Here is a 16,639-nt window from a genome sequence, read left to right on the forward strand (position 1 = left end):
GGTAAAAAAACACAACCCACACATCCTGACCTGCCAATCTCTTTATTTTTTATTTTTTTGCTGCCGGCACAGACTTTGGGTTCATGTTTGAGAGCTCACCAGGTGGGAATCTCGGTTGGGAACCTGACATCAAGCTGACCGATGAGATGGTCATGATTATGGGTGGGAAGATGGAGGCCACCCCTTTCAAGTGGTTCATGGAGATGTGTGTCAGAGGATACCTGGCTGTCAGGTGAGGCGTCTTTCCTTTTCATTTCCTACCTCACAGGTTGAGAACCTCTCGGTTTCTTTTCAGAGTTTGAAATGCTTTCTGGAAAAGGTAGGTTTTGAGGAGTTCTTTGGGGGGGGAATGTGTTCTGGGAAGTAGGGCTAGAAGGCAGAATTACAAGACGGCGTCCTTTATGGGAGCAGATTTTCAGGCAGTTTAAGGTGCAGGTAACTAAGTTTGATTAAGACACCAACAGAGAAGAAGAAGAGAGAGAAGCAGGGAACAAAGAACACACCAGGTTTTGAAAGAAAGCGGGAACTGCCTGGGGAGCTGGCAGGAGAAATAGGAGCCCATGTAGCAGTGTTTAGGTTAATAATGAAGATGTGGAAGTGGTCCTTGGTTTTTGTATATACAGCTGCTTACGGTCGCTTCCCCGAATATGATCCATAGCATTTCTACCTTCAGAACATGATCCGCCTTGCAGGGTTCCCACTCCTAGGAGTATGAGTGGAGGATGGGCAGCGTGGCACCTTCCAAGCCCCTGGGAGCAAAACTGCCTTTGTCTCAGTCATTTTGTTCAAGTGATAGATTGTGGGTGGCAGGGCAGCTTCATCAGCAAATGGAAGAGGATTACAGCAAGGAGGTGCGACTTATTCCCAGCTGAGTTCCTCTGTTATTCTCTCTCTCTCTTTGTGTGTGTCTGAACTGCAGCAAAATCTAAACTTTTCTCTTTCTCTCTCTACTTCTACAGGCCTTACATGGATGCTGTGGTTTCTCTAGTGACGCTGATGCTGGACACGGGGCTGCCCTGTTTCCGAGGACAGACAATCAAACTGCTAAAGTAAGCTCTCCCTACTTCTTAAACATGGGAAATGCTCTGAAAATAAATGCTACGACAAAGCTGCCCCTCTGTAGATCTGATTCCCACCAGCGCCTTAATGAGGAGCCACCCTGAGTTCCATGGATGAAAGTATCGATGCAAATTAATTGTTCTTTTTAAAAATTCATTGCACTCAGAGCATGGGGTGTAGTGCTTAGATGGCTGGACTGTGAGTTGGGCAGTCCATCTTGAACTCAGCGCTGACCTATTGGGTGAATCACTTTGTCTGAGCTTGGCCAGCCTCACAGGGTTGTTTCGAAGATAAAGGGAAGAGAGGCTACCATGGACTGCAGCAGTTTACTGAAGAAAGGAAAAAAAAATACCGCCAACAAACAAAACAAAATATTTTGGATGTTTCCCAGGGCTATATTGCACGCAGATGCCCTTGAGGTCTTGCGAGTGAACATGCCAAGAGTCCAGATACACGTCAGCCGCTAAGGAAGCTGTGTCTGACCATCAGGGTACAAACCAGAGTTGCTACCAAGAGCTACATCTTCTGACCTGTTCTGCTGTTGCTTCTTTCTCCAACAGGAATCGGTTCAGCCCCAACATGACGGAGCGGGAGGCAGCCAACTTCATTATAAAGATAATTCAGAACTGCTTCCTCAGCAATAGGTAGGTCTGTTTACTTTTATCACCCTCTTTCCTGGCCACCCTGTGGCAAGTGACGTCATGATGTGGCACATCCACGCAGGAGAAAGAGCAGAAGGAGCTGCCTTATACTGGTCGGGCTTCTTGTCCACTTAAGTCTGGGAGTATATATTGCCTCTCATGATACCAGCTCCCATAATCCTGTCCCACTAAGCCATGCTGACTGAGATTTCTGGAGGCTGAACTCCCAAGACATCTGCAGCCGTAAATCACGTTCTTGGCCTTTGATCTAGCCCAGTCTTCTCTACTGCAGTGTTTCTCAAGATTTGGTCCTCTAGCTGTTGTTGTGACTGGCTAAGGATGCTCTATTCGTAACCCTGTTCTCCTTCTCACCCCCACCTCTTTTTTTAGGAGTAAGACCTATGACATGATCCAGTACTACCAGAATGATATTCCCTACTGAAAGGAGGTGTGAGAGGAAGGAAAAACAAAAACAAAAGATCACCACGATCCCTTCGCCAGCCTGGAAGTGTGAATCCTTACGTAACAATATACTGCCTCTAAACAATCCTGCGTGTATATGTGTGCATGCGAATCTGGGTGTGTTCATTTTGCCCGGACCTTGGAACAATCAACAGTGCTTAACTAGTTCCTTTTTATCCGTACAGGGATATGTTGTGTTCCTTAATTACGCAAGAGACGGCTGCCATCAGGGATTTAGAATTGGTTTGCAGGAAGAAATGGGTGTAAGTCTGAGGATCATGCAGATTGATAACCAGTTCTAGGAATTTTTCTTCTTCCTTCTGTGAAAGTAAAAACACTTAAAATTGGTCATTCTTTAGAATCTGATGGAAATGAGGACCTCTGGAGCTCCATTTTAGAGCAGCGCAGAAGCATTAAATTGTAATGAATGCTGTAGAGATGGTAACGATAATCATCTGTAGGTAGTGATATCTGTGTTAATATTTTGTCTTTTGCACTGTAAATGGTTCCTGCTCAGCAGTCAGTATTTTGTACATACGTGAAGAATGTATTTTTCCCCCCTCTTTTGTGTGGTTTGAAAAGAGAGGCACTCTACTGAAGACAGATTTATTTAATCTAAAAAATGGAATAAAAAGACTTAGTTCACCTTTCTGTTTCTTTTTCATTCCTTCCCCTATTCAGTAGAAATCAAAAGCCTTAAAGACAATATGTGAGGAAGTTGCCCAAGCAAGTACAGTGGTGCCTCGCTAGACGATGATAATCCGTTCCACTGAAATCGCTGTTTAGTGAAATCATTGTCTAGCGAAAAGCATTTCCCTATTGGAATGTATTGAAACCTGTTCAATGCATTCCAGTGGGGAAGAATCGTCGTTGTCTAGCAAAGATCGGCCATAGGAAAGCCGCTTTGCGAACCGCCGATCAGCTGTTTAAATAGCTGTCTTGCGAAGCTTAGGTCCCGAAAACACCCGTTTTGCGAGCGCAGAGGGAGCTGTCAAAATCGTCGTCTAGCGAAAATCAGTTTGCGAAGCAAGGACCAAACATTGTCCAGTGAAATTCCCCCATAGGAATCACTGTTTTGCGAATCACTATAGCGATTGCAAAAAGTCAATGTCTAGCAAAAAAACTGTCATGCAGGGTAACTGTCTAGTGAGGCACCACTGTATGTTGGCAGGGAAAGGTTTGATGTTCCAAAATAAAGAGTTCTAAGCCTTAAGAGCCTATTTGGCTTTGACTAACTACTAAACCTTTATATTTTTTTTGTTCTGGGTGTCAGATGAAGTCAGCCACCATCAGTCCTGTGGGACATCCTTCCTTCCTTAAGTGGGATCCTGGGTTCCATGACCAGACGCGGTCAGAGATTAAGGCAGTCTTCATTTGCACTTGCCAGGCATGTGGTTCGGCATGATGCCAGATGCAAAAGTGTGCAATCAGAATGGAGCCAGTTACAGTGATGCCTCGTAAGACAAATGCCTCGCCGGATGAAAAACCTGCAAGATGAATAGTTTTGGCAATGGGGTTGATGATTCGCAAGACGGCTTCTTCTATGGCCGTGCTTCGCAATACTATTTTTTCCCCCGCAAGATTGATGCCTTGCAAGATGAAAACCGTTCATCTTACGAGGTTTCCCATAGGAATGCATTGCAATACATTCGTATGGGAAACCGCTTTTCGCAAGACGAAAATTTCGCAAGACGGTGCTACTCGTAGAACGAACTACTTTCGTCTTGCGAGGCACCACTGTCCTTTCATGAGCCATGGATACATACCAGTCTGTAGCTAAGCAAGGAAAACTCTTTCATTGATTTAGCTGATTAGCTATTTCCTTTTCCACTCTAGATGCATCTCTGACTTAGGGAGAAGATCAGCTTTCATGGTGTTTTTACGCCAAGAACTGGACAAGGGGAGCGGTCCATTATTGATTTTGCTGGATGACATCTCTGTGGCAGTACAATGACTTCAGCTATAATATCGTTCCAGAACATTGGACTGGGATAGGATTTGTATGGCTCTTCTGTGCCCATGCAACATGGGGCTGATGAGAGTTGTAGTCCCCACCGGCTTAAGGAAAGCTACTGCTTTGGGAGTGTCCTACTGTCCAGGGTGGTCTGGAAATCCTTAGGTGGAATAAGTTGTTGGCAAGACTTCCTTTCCATGACTCAGTGGGAGGGAATATTCTTAGGGGTGTTAAATCACTTTCTTTCCTTCCTCAAATAAGTAAAACTTGTGATTTTTAAAAGATGCTGTCTCATAAAACGAAACGCTCAGGAAAAATAGAAAATCAGCGCAGAAATCCAGTGGCTAGGCTGTAACATTGGACAACACGTGACATTCCGTCACTTTTAGCTGTCAATTGATAAGTCACCATTGGGATTCTTGGCTTGGCATGTGCTTGAGAATCCTAGCTGGGACTAGGATTTTTGGCCAGTGAAAAATAAATGAAGGTTATGCCCTTTACTTTCTCCATGTGGAGTTAAGCAACATGATTTCATCCCCCATTCATGAGCTGTAATTTCTAGTTGATGTTTACTCAGCACTGTTCAGGTGGGAAAGTTTTAGTGTACAGTGGTCACCAAAACCCAGAGAATCTGATATTAGATTAAAATTCTAATACGATGCTGTAGCTTCATTGCCCCCTCCCTAAAAGCCCCAGGTGTGTAAAAAAGGGGGAAAAAAGACACGTTTTCTCTTCCCCTTCTCAGCCAGGTATCAAACATCAATTTCTTTTGAACTTTCCACTGTCTACAATTTCCCTTCCCCAACCGTCTGTTTATTTACTTTTGGCTCAGCATAAAAATTCATGCCTCTGATGAAGTGGAGCCTTGCCCACGAATGCTTTGGCTCTTATCATTTTGCCTAATTGGTGAGATGTCGTTTTGCTCTTTTTATGACAGAGACACACAGATCTTCCAGCAGATGGCACTTCGTGGCAGGTTTAGGACGAGCCTCGATTGCCGCTGGCTACAGAAAAGGATTACCTGGCGACGTCGTTCTTGTCTCTTTTACTGAGTTGATGCTGGAGAAGAGGTGTTTCCCCCCCCCCATCCATTCTAGCTGGGAGTTCAGAGTAAAGCCCTAAATCAAGGGCGGGCAACAGAGAATGGCTGGATAGTTCAGGGTTTAGGTCTCTGCCTGCAGAGCCAGAGGTTAGGAGTTTGATTCCCTTGACCTGGTGATCCATAGGATCCCTTCCAGCCCTGCAGTTCTAAGATGAGGATGAGGATGAGGATGCCCTGTCACTTCCATTGGCTGTAACTGGATCTTTAGCCTAACAGCATCCATTTATTCTCCATACCTGCCTTATGTCATATTTTCAAAAATGATGCACTTAAGAACCCAGGAAGCAACAAAAGCAAACCTTACCTTTTTGGGGACTACAGCCTCCAGACTCTAACATTATGGTCTGAAATGAAGACACTTTCCCCATCTCTTCCCCCCTTCTACTTTTTATTTTAAAGAAATCAACATAAAAAGACAAAATTACATTGAACTGACCAAGAAGGGAAACAAAACAAAAAGGGTAAACACAGTCATGTTAGTATCCACTATAAACCACCATTATAAATTTACCATACAATTTTGCTACATACATCTTATATGAGGCCTCTAAATCCAGGTTAATGTCCTCGTGAAATTGGCATCTATCTGATGCTGGTTCAAAAGAAGCCAGAGGTAACAGATCCTGCGACCATTGCATAGGGGATGATGGATGTAGATTCTTCCAGGCTTGGAGTATCACTTTTAGCCACCATAAGGCTCATAAAGTCCAGTTTCATCGTCCCTTTGTTAGGCCCTATAGGATAGGAAGATAATTTAAGAGAAAATGAATATCCAGAAAACATCAAAGATTTCTCCAATACCACGTTAATACAGGTGACACCGTCCATCCAAATACATGTATTTATTTATAAGCCCAGGCCATACGTGTCATCAAGGATGCATTTACGCTTTCCCACCTCTGAGAAGAGGCTGCATCCTTTTAGGCCAGACTTGGTTATTGTGAGACTCTCTTCCATCATATCCCATGATGCTCTTCTGCCAAATAAGTTAGATCATAATCATGGAAACTGCAGGCCAACAACATCGGAAGGGCCCAGAACTCGGACGTATTGATTTTTTTACTACACTGCCAGAGGTCCCCCGACCAGATGGGAGGTTCTGCTATGGCTGGGGAGATCTGGGACTTCTAACGCAAACAATATTTTCAAGCTGTGGAAGGGTGACGCGTATCCTGGCTGACAAAATGCAATGTTTGGTGGATATGATGTCCCATTTATAGTCTGTAAAGCAATGGTCTGTTTATTAATAAAAAGACTGGTTTCTAATCCAGTCTTGACACTTTTCATTTTATCTAACAAGTTTCTTTTTTTAAAAAAATGATTCATTCATTATTGTGTTTAGCAAGTAATCTAACACTGTATTACTTAACACAGTGTTTAAAAAGTAACATGTATTGGGGGGTTGGCTGGGGGCTCAGAGCAGGAAAGAAAATGACATAAAACTAGGAAATAAGTCATACCAAAATGCCTGTAAGAGCACCTTTAAAATGCTCTTTCAAAGTAATTTCTTTTCCTGCAGAACCTCAACTTGTGCCACGTGGTCCTTGCAAGCCTTTTGCTGTCGCGGGTGGCCACGCCGGGAGGGGCAAGGAAGACCTCGGTGAGAAAAACCAGGCCTTCTCAGCGGTGGCCCCCTCCTTATGGAATAGGTTCCCATGAGAGGTTCGCCAGCCCCTGTCCCTCCCAACTTCCAAGAAGACGTTGAAGACCACGCTTCTTAAAGACGTCGTTGAGGGCTTCCTGCCCTGAGTTAGCTCTGCAGATGATCGTTCGGGGACTTGGTCCCAAAGACTTGGGTCCAAATACTTGTCAACGTCCCTGCCGTCCTTTAGGTTTCAATCATGGTTCCTGGTTTAATTTTTATTTGATCTGTCCTTGCTGGGTTTGCTGGTTTAATTTCCCTTTTATTGCCAGCTCCCCAGAGTAGTGCTCGTCACTCAGTCAGGTAGTGTGTAACTATTCGGAATAAACAAGTATATAAATATTCGGAATAAACAAACAAGCAAACTGCGAGGAGTAGCTAGGGAGCCTTGCCCATCAAATAGGACAGTTCCTACTTGTGTCTTAACTGCTTTACTTCTGTATTGCTGCCGCGCTGTGCCGGACTTTGTTACTATACACAAAGCTTTCATTCCAAAATTGACTCCAGTTGAGCTCCTTGTTGCAGATGTTTCCCTGGAAGCCAAAATAACATCCTCGCATCCCTTTTGGATCATCGCGCCTCTGGCCCCAGCTGTTCCCACCAGCGACAAACCACTTTTCAAAGCCCAATGCGAAATTGATGAAAGAAAGGAGGAGACAAGGCTGGGATGCTTGCCAGTGGTAATCTGTCAGTGCAATTGAAGAGCTCCGTATATTAAAAAAAAAAGCGTGGGGGTGGGACGGCATTCATGGAGGAACATCTGCATGGCTTTCTGCCCCAGGTTGGATAAATACATGAAAGTTGGGGATGAGACCATACCCTGCCAAAAATTATAGTGTGATTAAATAAGAGAGATGAGGAGTCGTCCACTGAGTGCACCCTTGACGTTTCCTCTTCAGTATTAACCCCATAGGGTCTATGGAAATGTTAAAGATAGTGCATTAATATTAACATGTAATAATAACCTTTGAACTGCAGAGTTGGAAGGGACCCTGTGGATCATCAGGTCCAGCCCCTCTCAAGGAGACACCGCAGGGAATCGAACTCCCAAATTCTGGCTCTGCAGCCAGAGACCTAGGCCATTGAGATATCCAGCAGTTGGTATCTTAATCATTTTAGCAAAATGTTATAATCATGTTAATCGTAAAAGACACATTACTTTTCTTCTTTCACTCCTGCTGGAGGTTGGGCGACAAGAGGTCTAACTTGACTTTGGATGCTGTAACTCTAAGCGGTGCTCCTCCAGCTGATGAAAAATGTTTCATTGTCGCACTGTGTTCTCTCTCTTAACTCTGTACTTTGTGTTTTAGCATAACTTGGCTTGTGATTGGTCCCTAGAAGATAAATATAGGTGTGGTTTAGAAGTCTGATTGCTGAGACACGCCTCCCTAAGAAAATCGTGTTGATGGAGAGGAAACATGCTAATCTCAGGAAACACACAATCCCCTTAACGTTTAGCTTTGGTCTCCCCCCAAGGGAAATGGACCTTGTTCGTTGTCCCCTCGGTTTTTTCAAATAAAGTGGGGTAAGTACTCAGAGATTCCATGTCTGCTGGCTGTATCTGGCCTAATGCGAATTGGCCTCTACAAGTCCATGGTTCAGAAGGACCAATCTGATTTGATAAGGGGCCACTTCCTCTGGCACACCACTAGGGAGCGCTGTCGCCCTGATCCAGGCCATTTGCTGGATCGCCTTCTCTTTCCCGGATGAGGTTTTTCTTGCAGCAGGAGGGAGGCGGGAGCGATTGGGTTGAAACCTTTGGTTGAACCTGAGCCTGGCTTCCCATTATTCCAGACATAAGTTTGAGCATGTAAAGAACCAACCCCTGAGGTGACAGGAGAGAGATTGATGGGGCAAGGCAGGGAAATGTGGAGGTCTAACTAAAAAACGAGACAAACTTCAGCTCTGCTTTTGCTCAGAGAATTGGAAGTGGTTGGAAACAGATTCTCAGACTTTGAGGATCTCCCCCCCCCCTCGCCCTGTTTTGGACACCCTGATCCTTAGTTCCCAGAAATATGTGTGAGACCAGTCCTGCGGCCGCACCAGTCTGCAGAAACCAAGGAGTGCATCTCTGGGGCCAGTTAAAACAGGGGAACCTCAACCTTGGCCTGAATCTGGCCCACCTGGGGTCAAATCCAACCCTCTGTTATTTTTTTCCCTATTCTAAAAGTGCCAAAGGACTCTCCTAATTATGAACGGTTACGAGTGTGTGCTGCTGTCTGGGTCGCTCGCTGAATTAGGTCTCTGGAAGAGCCGGAAGTCGGAAAGTTTGATCCTCCCCTGCTTATCCTAAGGGAGGAGGGAGGGTTGGCCAGAGAAATCTTGAGCAAGTTGTATAGCGCTAAGACAGCCCTGGAAGAAGGAAAGGTAAACCCCTTCTGAGTACTCAATAGCCCAAAAACCCTGAAAAGCAACACCATAAGTTGGGTTTGACTTGACGGCGCATAATCAATATTAAGAGACTTTAAATGATGCTCCAGGTGTTGCAGCAAAAGCTTTTACCTTATACAGAGCGAGAAATACCTGATGTTGAAGCTGGATTCCGAAAAAGAAGAGGCGCTCAAGATCATATGACAAATATCTGCTGGCTACTAGAGCGCATCAAAGAATATTCAGAAGAGGATCATTCTATGCTCTATAGACAACAGCATAACCCTTGACTGCTTGGATTAGGAGAAGCCCTGGATTGTTTTGAAGGAAACGGGTGTGCCTTGCCACTTGATAGTCCTGATGAGTCATCTGACTTGTGGACAAAGAAGGTACCCTTAGGACAAAATATAGAAAAATATACTGTTTTCGTATTCTTTTCGGACAAAGGAGCATTTTATCTCCTGGTCTGTTCAATCTGTATGAAGAACATATAATACAGAAAGATGGACTAGAATCTGATGAAGAAGGAGTGAAAATTGGTGGAAGAAACGTCAGTCATTTAAGATATGCAGATGACACCCTCTTACTGGCAGAAAGAATTAACAACTCAAAAAGCTTTAAGTGAAAGAAGAAAGTCCCAAAGCAGGACTACAGTTGAAGAGTAAGAAGACAGAAATCATGACTACAGAGGAAGAAGACAACTTTAATGGCAACAATGAAAAAAAATCAAACAGAGATTTTGTCTACCTTGGTTCAGTCATCAATCCCAATGGAGACAGCAATCTAGAAATCAGAAGACTGGGACTCAGAAGGGCAACAGTGAAGGAATTTTGAAAAGATCCTCAAATTTAAGGAAGGGTCCCTGGAGATCCACACATTTGTCTTTCCGATCACCGTGTATGGGTGGTGGGGAAACAGGAATGTTTTAAAAGAACAAATTGATTTTTTAAAAAACCAAGAGATTTTTTATCCCTATTTGGATTTCAGAGCCCATCATGGCTTTATGACCAAGCAGTGGCCCTTGGGCACCCTGTTGGATCTCCACCATGCCACCTGCCGGATAGGCTTGAGGACTCCTTGCCTGCTATTTTTTTAAAAAAAACAGTTCTGCTAATTGGGGCGCCGTTGGGAGATGCCGTAATGAACGCGCGAGGCCAATTCACGGCTTCAGCGATGCAGCTCAGGCTCATTAACTCCATGCCCACCGCTGGTGACAAAACAAGAAGAAAACAAAACAGGGCATTGAAAATAAATAAATAAATAAATAGATAGATAGATAGATAGATAGATAGATAGATAGATAGATAGATAGATAGATAGATAGATAGATAGATAGATAGATAGATAGATAGATAGATATGAATGAATGAATGAATGAATGAATGAATGATTATTGTTGTTGTTGTTGTTGTTGTTGTTGACGACGACGACGATGACAACGACGACGACGACAACAACAACAACAACGACGACCCAAAGGAAGGAAAAAGATGAGATGATGCTAGGAAAAGAAAGGACTGTTTCTTCAACAGCCGAACTCTCCCTACCAGGGTGGTGTGATGAAAGAAAGAGCAGCCGACAGGTGAGGCCTGCTCAGGTAAGCAAAGACAGGGCGGTGGGAGGTGTTTTTCCTTGGGTTTCCTCACAAGGAGAAGATAAAAACGTTTGGCCTGAAAACGTTTTTTATCCAGCAGGGAAGTAGAAGTGAAGGAGGTTGCATTTAATTAAGCCTTCCTTCCTTCCTTCCTTCCTTCCTCCGTTCCCCTCCAGCAAAACTCTCCTGTGGGTTTCCCTTTGCCAGTTAGTTCTGCTGCTGCTGCTGCTCTTTAAAGTGGTAGCCCTGGTAAATAATTCAGTAAAAGCACTCAGCCTGCAAACAGACGCAGCAGGAAGAGGAAATGGACGGCGGGGGAAACCCGGGAGGAAAGCAAGAAAACTGACTAGGGAAAAGAAATATGGATGGTCTGTCAGACGGGGCCTCTTTCTGAATCACTGCTTTCACCTTCTATGCCCACGGATGGGACATGACAGTGCTTTTCGTAGCAGACCTCCAGTGATGGAGTTCTACCATATTTTCGCCCAAAGTGTTACAAACCATGTCCAGTGTTGTTCGGAGAATTGTGATACAGAAAAGCAGAGGCTCGAGTCACACGTTCTGGCAGTCCGTAGAGGTCTGCCCCCCCCCGACCCCTGTATGTTGGTTTCAACTAGAATTCTCATTACAGTCTGGCAAGGTACGTTTGTGAACTCCTAAATCTACTGCTAACCCTTTAATACACCAACGTTCTCGATTACAGTCAGAAATTATCCTCAAAACTTAATGTGAAGGTTTGGTTGGTTGTTTAATCCTGTTGCATGGAAGTTAAGCAGAATGTTACAGGAAAAACTGGTTGAACCCGAAAAACTAACACATTTTGTTTGGTTATAAATAAGCCTGAATGCGTTCACTGCGTTAGATACCTCAAAGTTTACCTTAATTGGCAGTTAGCTTACATACACTTGAGTGGCTCATAAATGGTAGCATCAGACAGAATCTTAATGCAAAATGTCTGCGCAATTCCCGTTAACAAAAAGTTAGTTAGGTGCTGTCAGGTTGAAACTGACTAGTAGCGATCCTAATAGGGCTTTTAAAGTAGGTATTTAAGGAGGGGTTGGACCAGTTCCGCACTCCGAGTGAGATTCCATGGCTGAGGGAGGATTCAAACCTTGGTCTTAGTCCTTTACTCTGTCTACTACAGCAATGATCTTGGTTGCCCGGATGTTCTTGGACTACAGCTCCCAGAAATCCTGACCAGCACAGCTAGTGGTGAAGGCTTCTGGGATTTGTAGTTCAAGAACCTCGGGGGAACCAAGGTTAGGAAACCCCTGCACTATACCACCCTGGGGACTTACGAACGAACAGTGGCTGAGTGGCAGTTGTAGATTTTCTTGCATTAGGCTCCTGAGGGTCCAATACCAGCCAGCGTCCAACTGGTGTTCATGTAAGTTTTGTATTATTTACTACGTCTAACCTGCGGCTAATTTCAGGTTGCCAGGATGCATCCCCTTTGCATCATCGGCTGCCTGTCATCTAGTGACTGAGACGACTCCTTTTTTTTAAATCACAACTCCCAGATTCCTGATCTAGCCATAGAGAATTCTACGTAGTTTTGTCTCAAATTTGCTCTGATCCATCCTAATGTTAACACATAACATTGGTGGTTTGGTTTGTTTTCTTTTAAATCATGCCACTCAGGAATCTCAAAACTCACAGTGTGAATCTCCGGACCTATTAAGCTGCTTTCTCTTAAAAGATTATCAAAACTAAACCGAAAAACCACAGGGCCAGAGGTTGTTGCCTATTTGCCCCATGGAGTTGCTTTAGAAATATCTTTTGATGCACCTGCTGAGGGGATGAATTAGCATAGGATAATCAGGCCGATGTTTCATGCTTGTTGTTTCAGCAGGAGAGCCGCTGGCCTCTCTGGGAAATCTATTTATGAAATTGCTAATTAAGGGACTGGGTAGCCTGCGTGGAGAGTAGTCTTTTAAGGATACGGCAGCTCCAACACCGTATCTGATAGTGGAAAAGAGGGTGATTAAAACGATCTGGGAGCCTATAAGGAATGGCCGAACATTTGGAGCGTTTGAATTTAGCAAAAACGGCTGTGCCTGCAATACTGTAATATGTTCACCGTTCCAGCTTTCTGTGGCCGCTGAATTATGTTCAGTCCTCTTTTTCTTCCTTGAGACTCTTTCAGACAGAGCAAAACTGTTTCGAGTTTGTTTGGGGGGGGGACACTCTTTATTTCTCCCCTCTTTCTTGGGGGTGCGTGTGTGGCTTTTGCAAACTTAGGAGCTCCCCAACCCATATTCACCTCTTTCTTTATTTCTTGATTCTCTCTCAATTCGCACAAGCCGAGTTCATACCCTGTTAGAACAGGCCTGTCCCCTGATCTATTTTCAATTCCAAACAGCCCTTTCATCACTATTTCTACTATCACTTCATGGTCAAACTTGATCAGGGCAAATTACTATTTTTGCTTTCCTGTATTAGAACAAGGTTCGGAGGAAGCAGGCGCTTTGTTTGAGAGCCAATCAGCAGCCCCGAAAGTCTCCAAAAAACACCAGTAACTTCCTAAACAAAGTGCATGCCGCCTGCTGGCCTTGTTTTTATGTGGGAATGCCTCGTTTAAAGGCAAATGTAGCCGTTTTCTTCCTTTTGCTGCCATGACTGCACTGATAAAATTTTGACAGTCCTGGTGTGCGTGTGTGGGAGGTACAGCTCTCCATAGATTCAGGGGTGTTAATGCAACCCCTGCAGCCTCCATAGATTGCCATTCCTTTGCTAAAGTGACTGGAAAAAGTCACAGGACAGATTAGGGCAGTGAAACACACCTAATAACTCACCTTGGGCGATCATCCACTCTCAGCTGGACCTACCTGTTGTTTGGTTAAAGGGAGGAAGATTACTCTGTCCCCCACCTTGAGCTCATTGGGGTAATATAGTAAGCATAACTAGAACCAATAAATAACAAATGTATACTGGTCTCCAAATGGCAAAGATTCCCTACTTACCTTGCTGGAGTTTTCCCTCTCTGAAGAGCTGGTCTTGCTGTCAACATAGGCCACACTTAGCTTTTCCCTCTGTTGACTCGAGACTCTTCCAGACAGAGCAAAACTTACACACACACACACACACACACACACACACACACACACACACACACACTGCTCATCATGAAAGAATGCAAAGATGTTCTTGGGACTTCTGTCCAAACCTGTTTTTATAAGCCACTTTTTAAGAGCCACTTCTCTTTAGGAAAGCTGCTCCTCTTTCAGGAAATCTTTAACAAATATTGGAGAAATTAACTTCTCTGCAGGACCTTTATGTGTTGCTTTCTTTGAGTACTAGCTGAGCGCTTCTGACCAGGAAACTTCAGGCATCCGTTTCAAATGGAAAACTGTCACAGCACTATTTATTTATTTTATTTATTTATTTGATTTATATCCTGCCCATCTGGTCTGGTCGACCACTCTTGGCGGCTTCCAATAATGTGTAAACTTATTAAACTTAAACGCTGTCTCCTTTGTTCTAAAGCAATGCTAAAACTAAACCATCCTTTCAGGATATCCGAAAGCACAGAAAAACACAGATATTACTGCAGAACCTAGTACACTGAGGAAAACAAATGATGCACCAGGAAGAAGGCAACATAAGTGGGTGCTTCTTCATAGATCCAGTCCCTGAGGTATGTAATCCTACAGCTACAAGCTATTATGGGAAACAGAGTGTTGAATGATACAGTGTAAGAAGAAAATGTATAACAACAATGCATCTCCTTTTAACTGCACAGCATTCTTGCAACTTCATAATGACATTTTTGGAACTAGGAAAAGACAGGATCTGAGGGTCCTCAGTTCACATGTATCTCACGAACGATGCACAGTTCATACAAAATACATCCTTCCTGCATGCAATCCATTTCCATGAATTTCTTGGATCCGTTTTTAGAGCTTGGTCTCCCTTGATCAGGAGAAGGTGCACACGGTATTCTTATTTTAAGTGGAGCCCATTTAATCCACCAACCACTTGAGATTATCTTTTTCCCCCCACCCCCTGCCTGTCCACCCCCCCCACTGAAACCCTGTTCTTCTTTTCCTCCGTCCCCCACCTCCTCGCCACTGCTTGACCAGCAGAACACACCTCTTTGGAAGCAATGGGCAGCTGCTGAATAATCACTATTCCCTCCATCAATTTGCCACGTAGGGTAGATAGCTGGCTCAAATGCTCAAACTCCCCGCCCCCTGAATGCAGGAGAGCAGCTGAATGATCAAAGACACGTTTCTCATGAATCTCTCATGAGGTTATTCTGTGGGACATTCGCTACATAAATCAACCCATAACGCACACCGTGTTAAAAAAAAACCATGTACCTCCATTCATAATTTCCTTCCTGTCTTTGGATTCCCCCGATTCCCAAGCCTCCACTTGTTTTCTGGACCCCCCAGCTTTGCAGCCTTGTAAAATGCATCCAAGCAGACACATCTATAATGTTCAGGTACTGTATGCATGGCCTGTGCTATAGCACCATTCCTATGAAACGGGGTGTGTGAATCCAGATGTCCCCAGCTGGAAACTCAGATCTGCCATGAGCCCGCTTCAGCCTTGCAAGGGTTGTACTGTAGCTCCCTGATGCAGACGTGAGATCTGCAACAAAATGTTGCAGCATTAGATGCTGCTGTCCGTGGTCCCAGGCAACCTGTTCCCATCCATTTTCATGTGCTCTTCCATATTTCCGTCTCCATTGTCTCCCAGCGTTCCCCTGCCACAGAACATGGGCAGCCCCCTTTGCTAGAGTCCTTCCCATTGGCATGGGAGGGGCATTCTCGAAATATCTCAAATTTCCTCTCCAAAACAATTTTTTTTAAAAAGCCACAAGGAAAAAAAATACCACTGGCTTTCACCAAACAAGACGCCTATGGCTAGTGCAGTTTTGATTTCACAGTGGGGAACTTACTAAGATGAAGGATCTGACCATTTTTTTAAACTTCAGTGGGCTACTCTGAATCACCTGATGGGAAAAAAACCCTTTGGTCTGCCACATTTATTTCCCATGATTTCCTGAAACAACAGGCAGACAACGAGAACTTAAGAGCAGCTGCCTCCCCTCCCTCTCCATTCCATTTCCTCTCTCCCCAGGTGCGCCACGCTTTTAACATCTTATTTGATGAAATGACAATGCTTCTGGAGGTGGATGCATTTTTTTGTATGTCTCTGCAGTGTTTTTCTGCTTTTTTCAGTTGGCTGATAAATGCACCACCTCAATTATGGAGTATGGAATTTCTTTTGTACCGCTCTTTGTAAGAAAATACTAGTGAGCTCCAAGTAGGCGTTTTTTTTAATGTTATTTTTTTTTTAGTTTGCCCTTTTAAATTTCCTTTGTTTCCTAGGCTTGATGTTTAGATTTGCAAGCCGTTTCGGGACAGAGAGAGAGGCGGGCATCTATTGACAGGGAGCCCCAGAATGGATTGGGGTTTTGTGCTGTTGCAGAGCTTTGAATTTCTGGTAACATTCCTTGTGCTTCATAGTAGAAGTATAGAGATTCACAGGAGAGAATAGCTCCAAGTGCCCCAATAGTCCATTCCTTTCTTATTAACTGGCACTTAAGGTCTCAGTCATTCACTCGTAGACATTTGTAGGAGGAAAAATAAAAGGTTTCATCACTTACAGTTCCGAACAGATCAACAGCAAACTAACAAACACTGCTTCCAAAGACTAAAGAAAGGGAAAGGAACACACTTAGCAGAGAGGTGGGGCCTGTCTTCGAATTCACAGGAGAGAGGAAGCAATTGGTTGGTGCTGGATAGATTGACGGTTAGCCCAACCCAGAAAAAGTCCCTCCCAGTCATTCAAACCACACTCAGCC

At 44.2% G+C, this 16,639-nt stretch overlaps 1 protein-coding gene and 2 long non-coding RNA genes across 3 annotated transcripts in view; 2 read left to right on the forward strand and 1 right to left on the reverse strand.

Moving 5' to 3' along the window:
- Nucleotides 1–2,807, forward strand: part of PI4KA (phosphatidylinositol 4-kinase alpha) — an 86,659-nt gene extending 83,852 nt beyond the window's left edge. The window contains exons 52-55 of the mRNA XM_072983392.2: nt 73–232; nt 960–1,049; nt 1,620–1,703; nt 2,091–2,807. Coding sequence (XP_072839493.1) covers nt 73–232; nt 960–1,049; nt 1,620–1,703; nt 2,091–2,142 — 386 coding nt within the window. The 3' untranslated portion in view covers nt 2,143–2,807. The remainder of the gene's footprint in view (nt 1–72; nt 233–959; nt 1,050–1,619; nt 1,704–2,090) is intronic.
- Nucleotides 2,808–5,872: 3,065 nt separating this feature from the next.
- Nucleotides 5,873–7,949, reverse strand: LOC144584784 (uncharacterized). The gene is made up of 2 exons (XR_013539216.1): nt 7,826–7,949; nt 5,873–5,952 (listed from the first exon to the last, which is right to left on the reverse strand). It is a non-coding gene; the product is annotated as an uncharacterized LOC144584784 (long non-coding RNA).
- Nucleotides 7,950–10,689: 2,740 nt separating this feature from the next.
- The window catches only part of LOC110070011 (uncharacterized), a 30,397-nt gene continuing 24,447 nt past the window's right edge, over nt 10,690–16,639 (forward strand). Inside the window, exons 1-2 of the long non-coding RNA XR_013539215.1 lie at nt 10,690–10,812; nt 14,339–14,461. This is a non-coding gene — a long non-coding RNA (uncharacterized LOC110070011). The remainder of the gene's footprint in view (nt 10,813–14,338; nt 14,462–16,639) is intronic.

This window comes from Pogona vitticeps, chromosome 14 (assembly GCF_051106095.1).
Source record: "Pogona vitticeps strain Pit_001003342236 chromosome 14, PviZW2.1, whole genome shotgun sequence".
NCBI classification, from domain to species: Eukaryota; Metazoa; Chordata; class Lepidosauria; order Squamata; family Agamidae; genus Pogona; species Pogona vitticeps.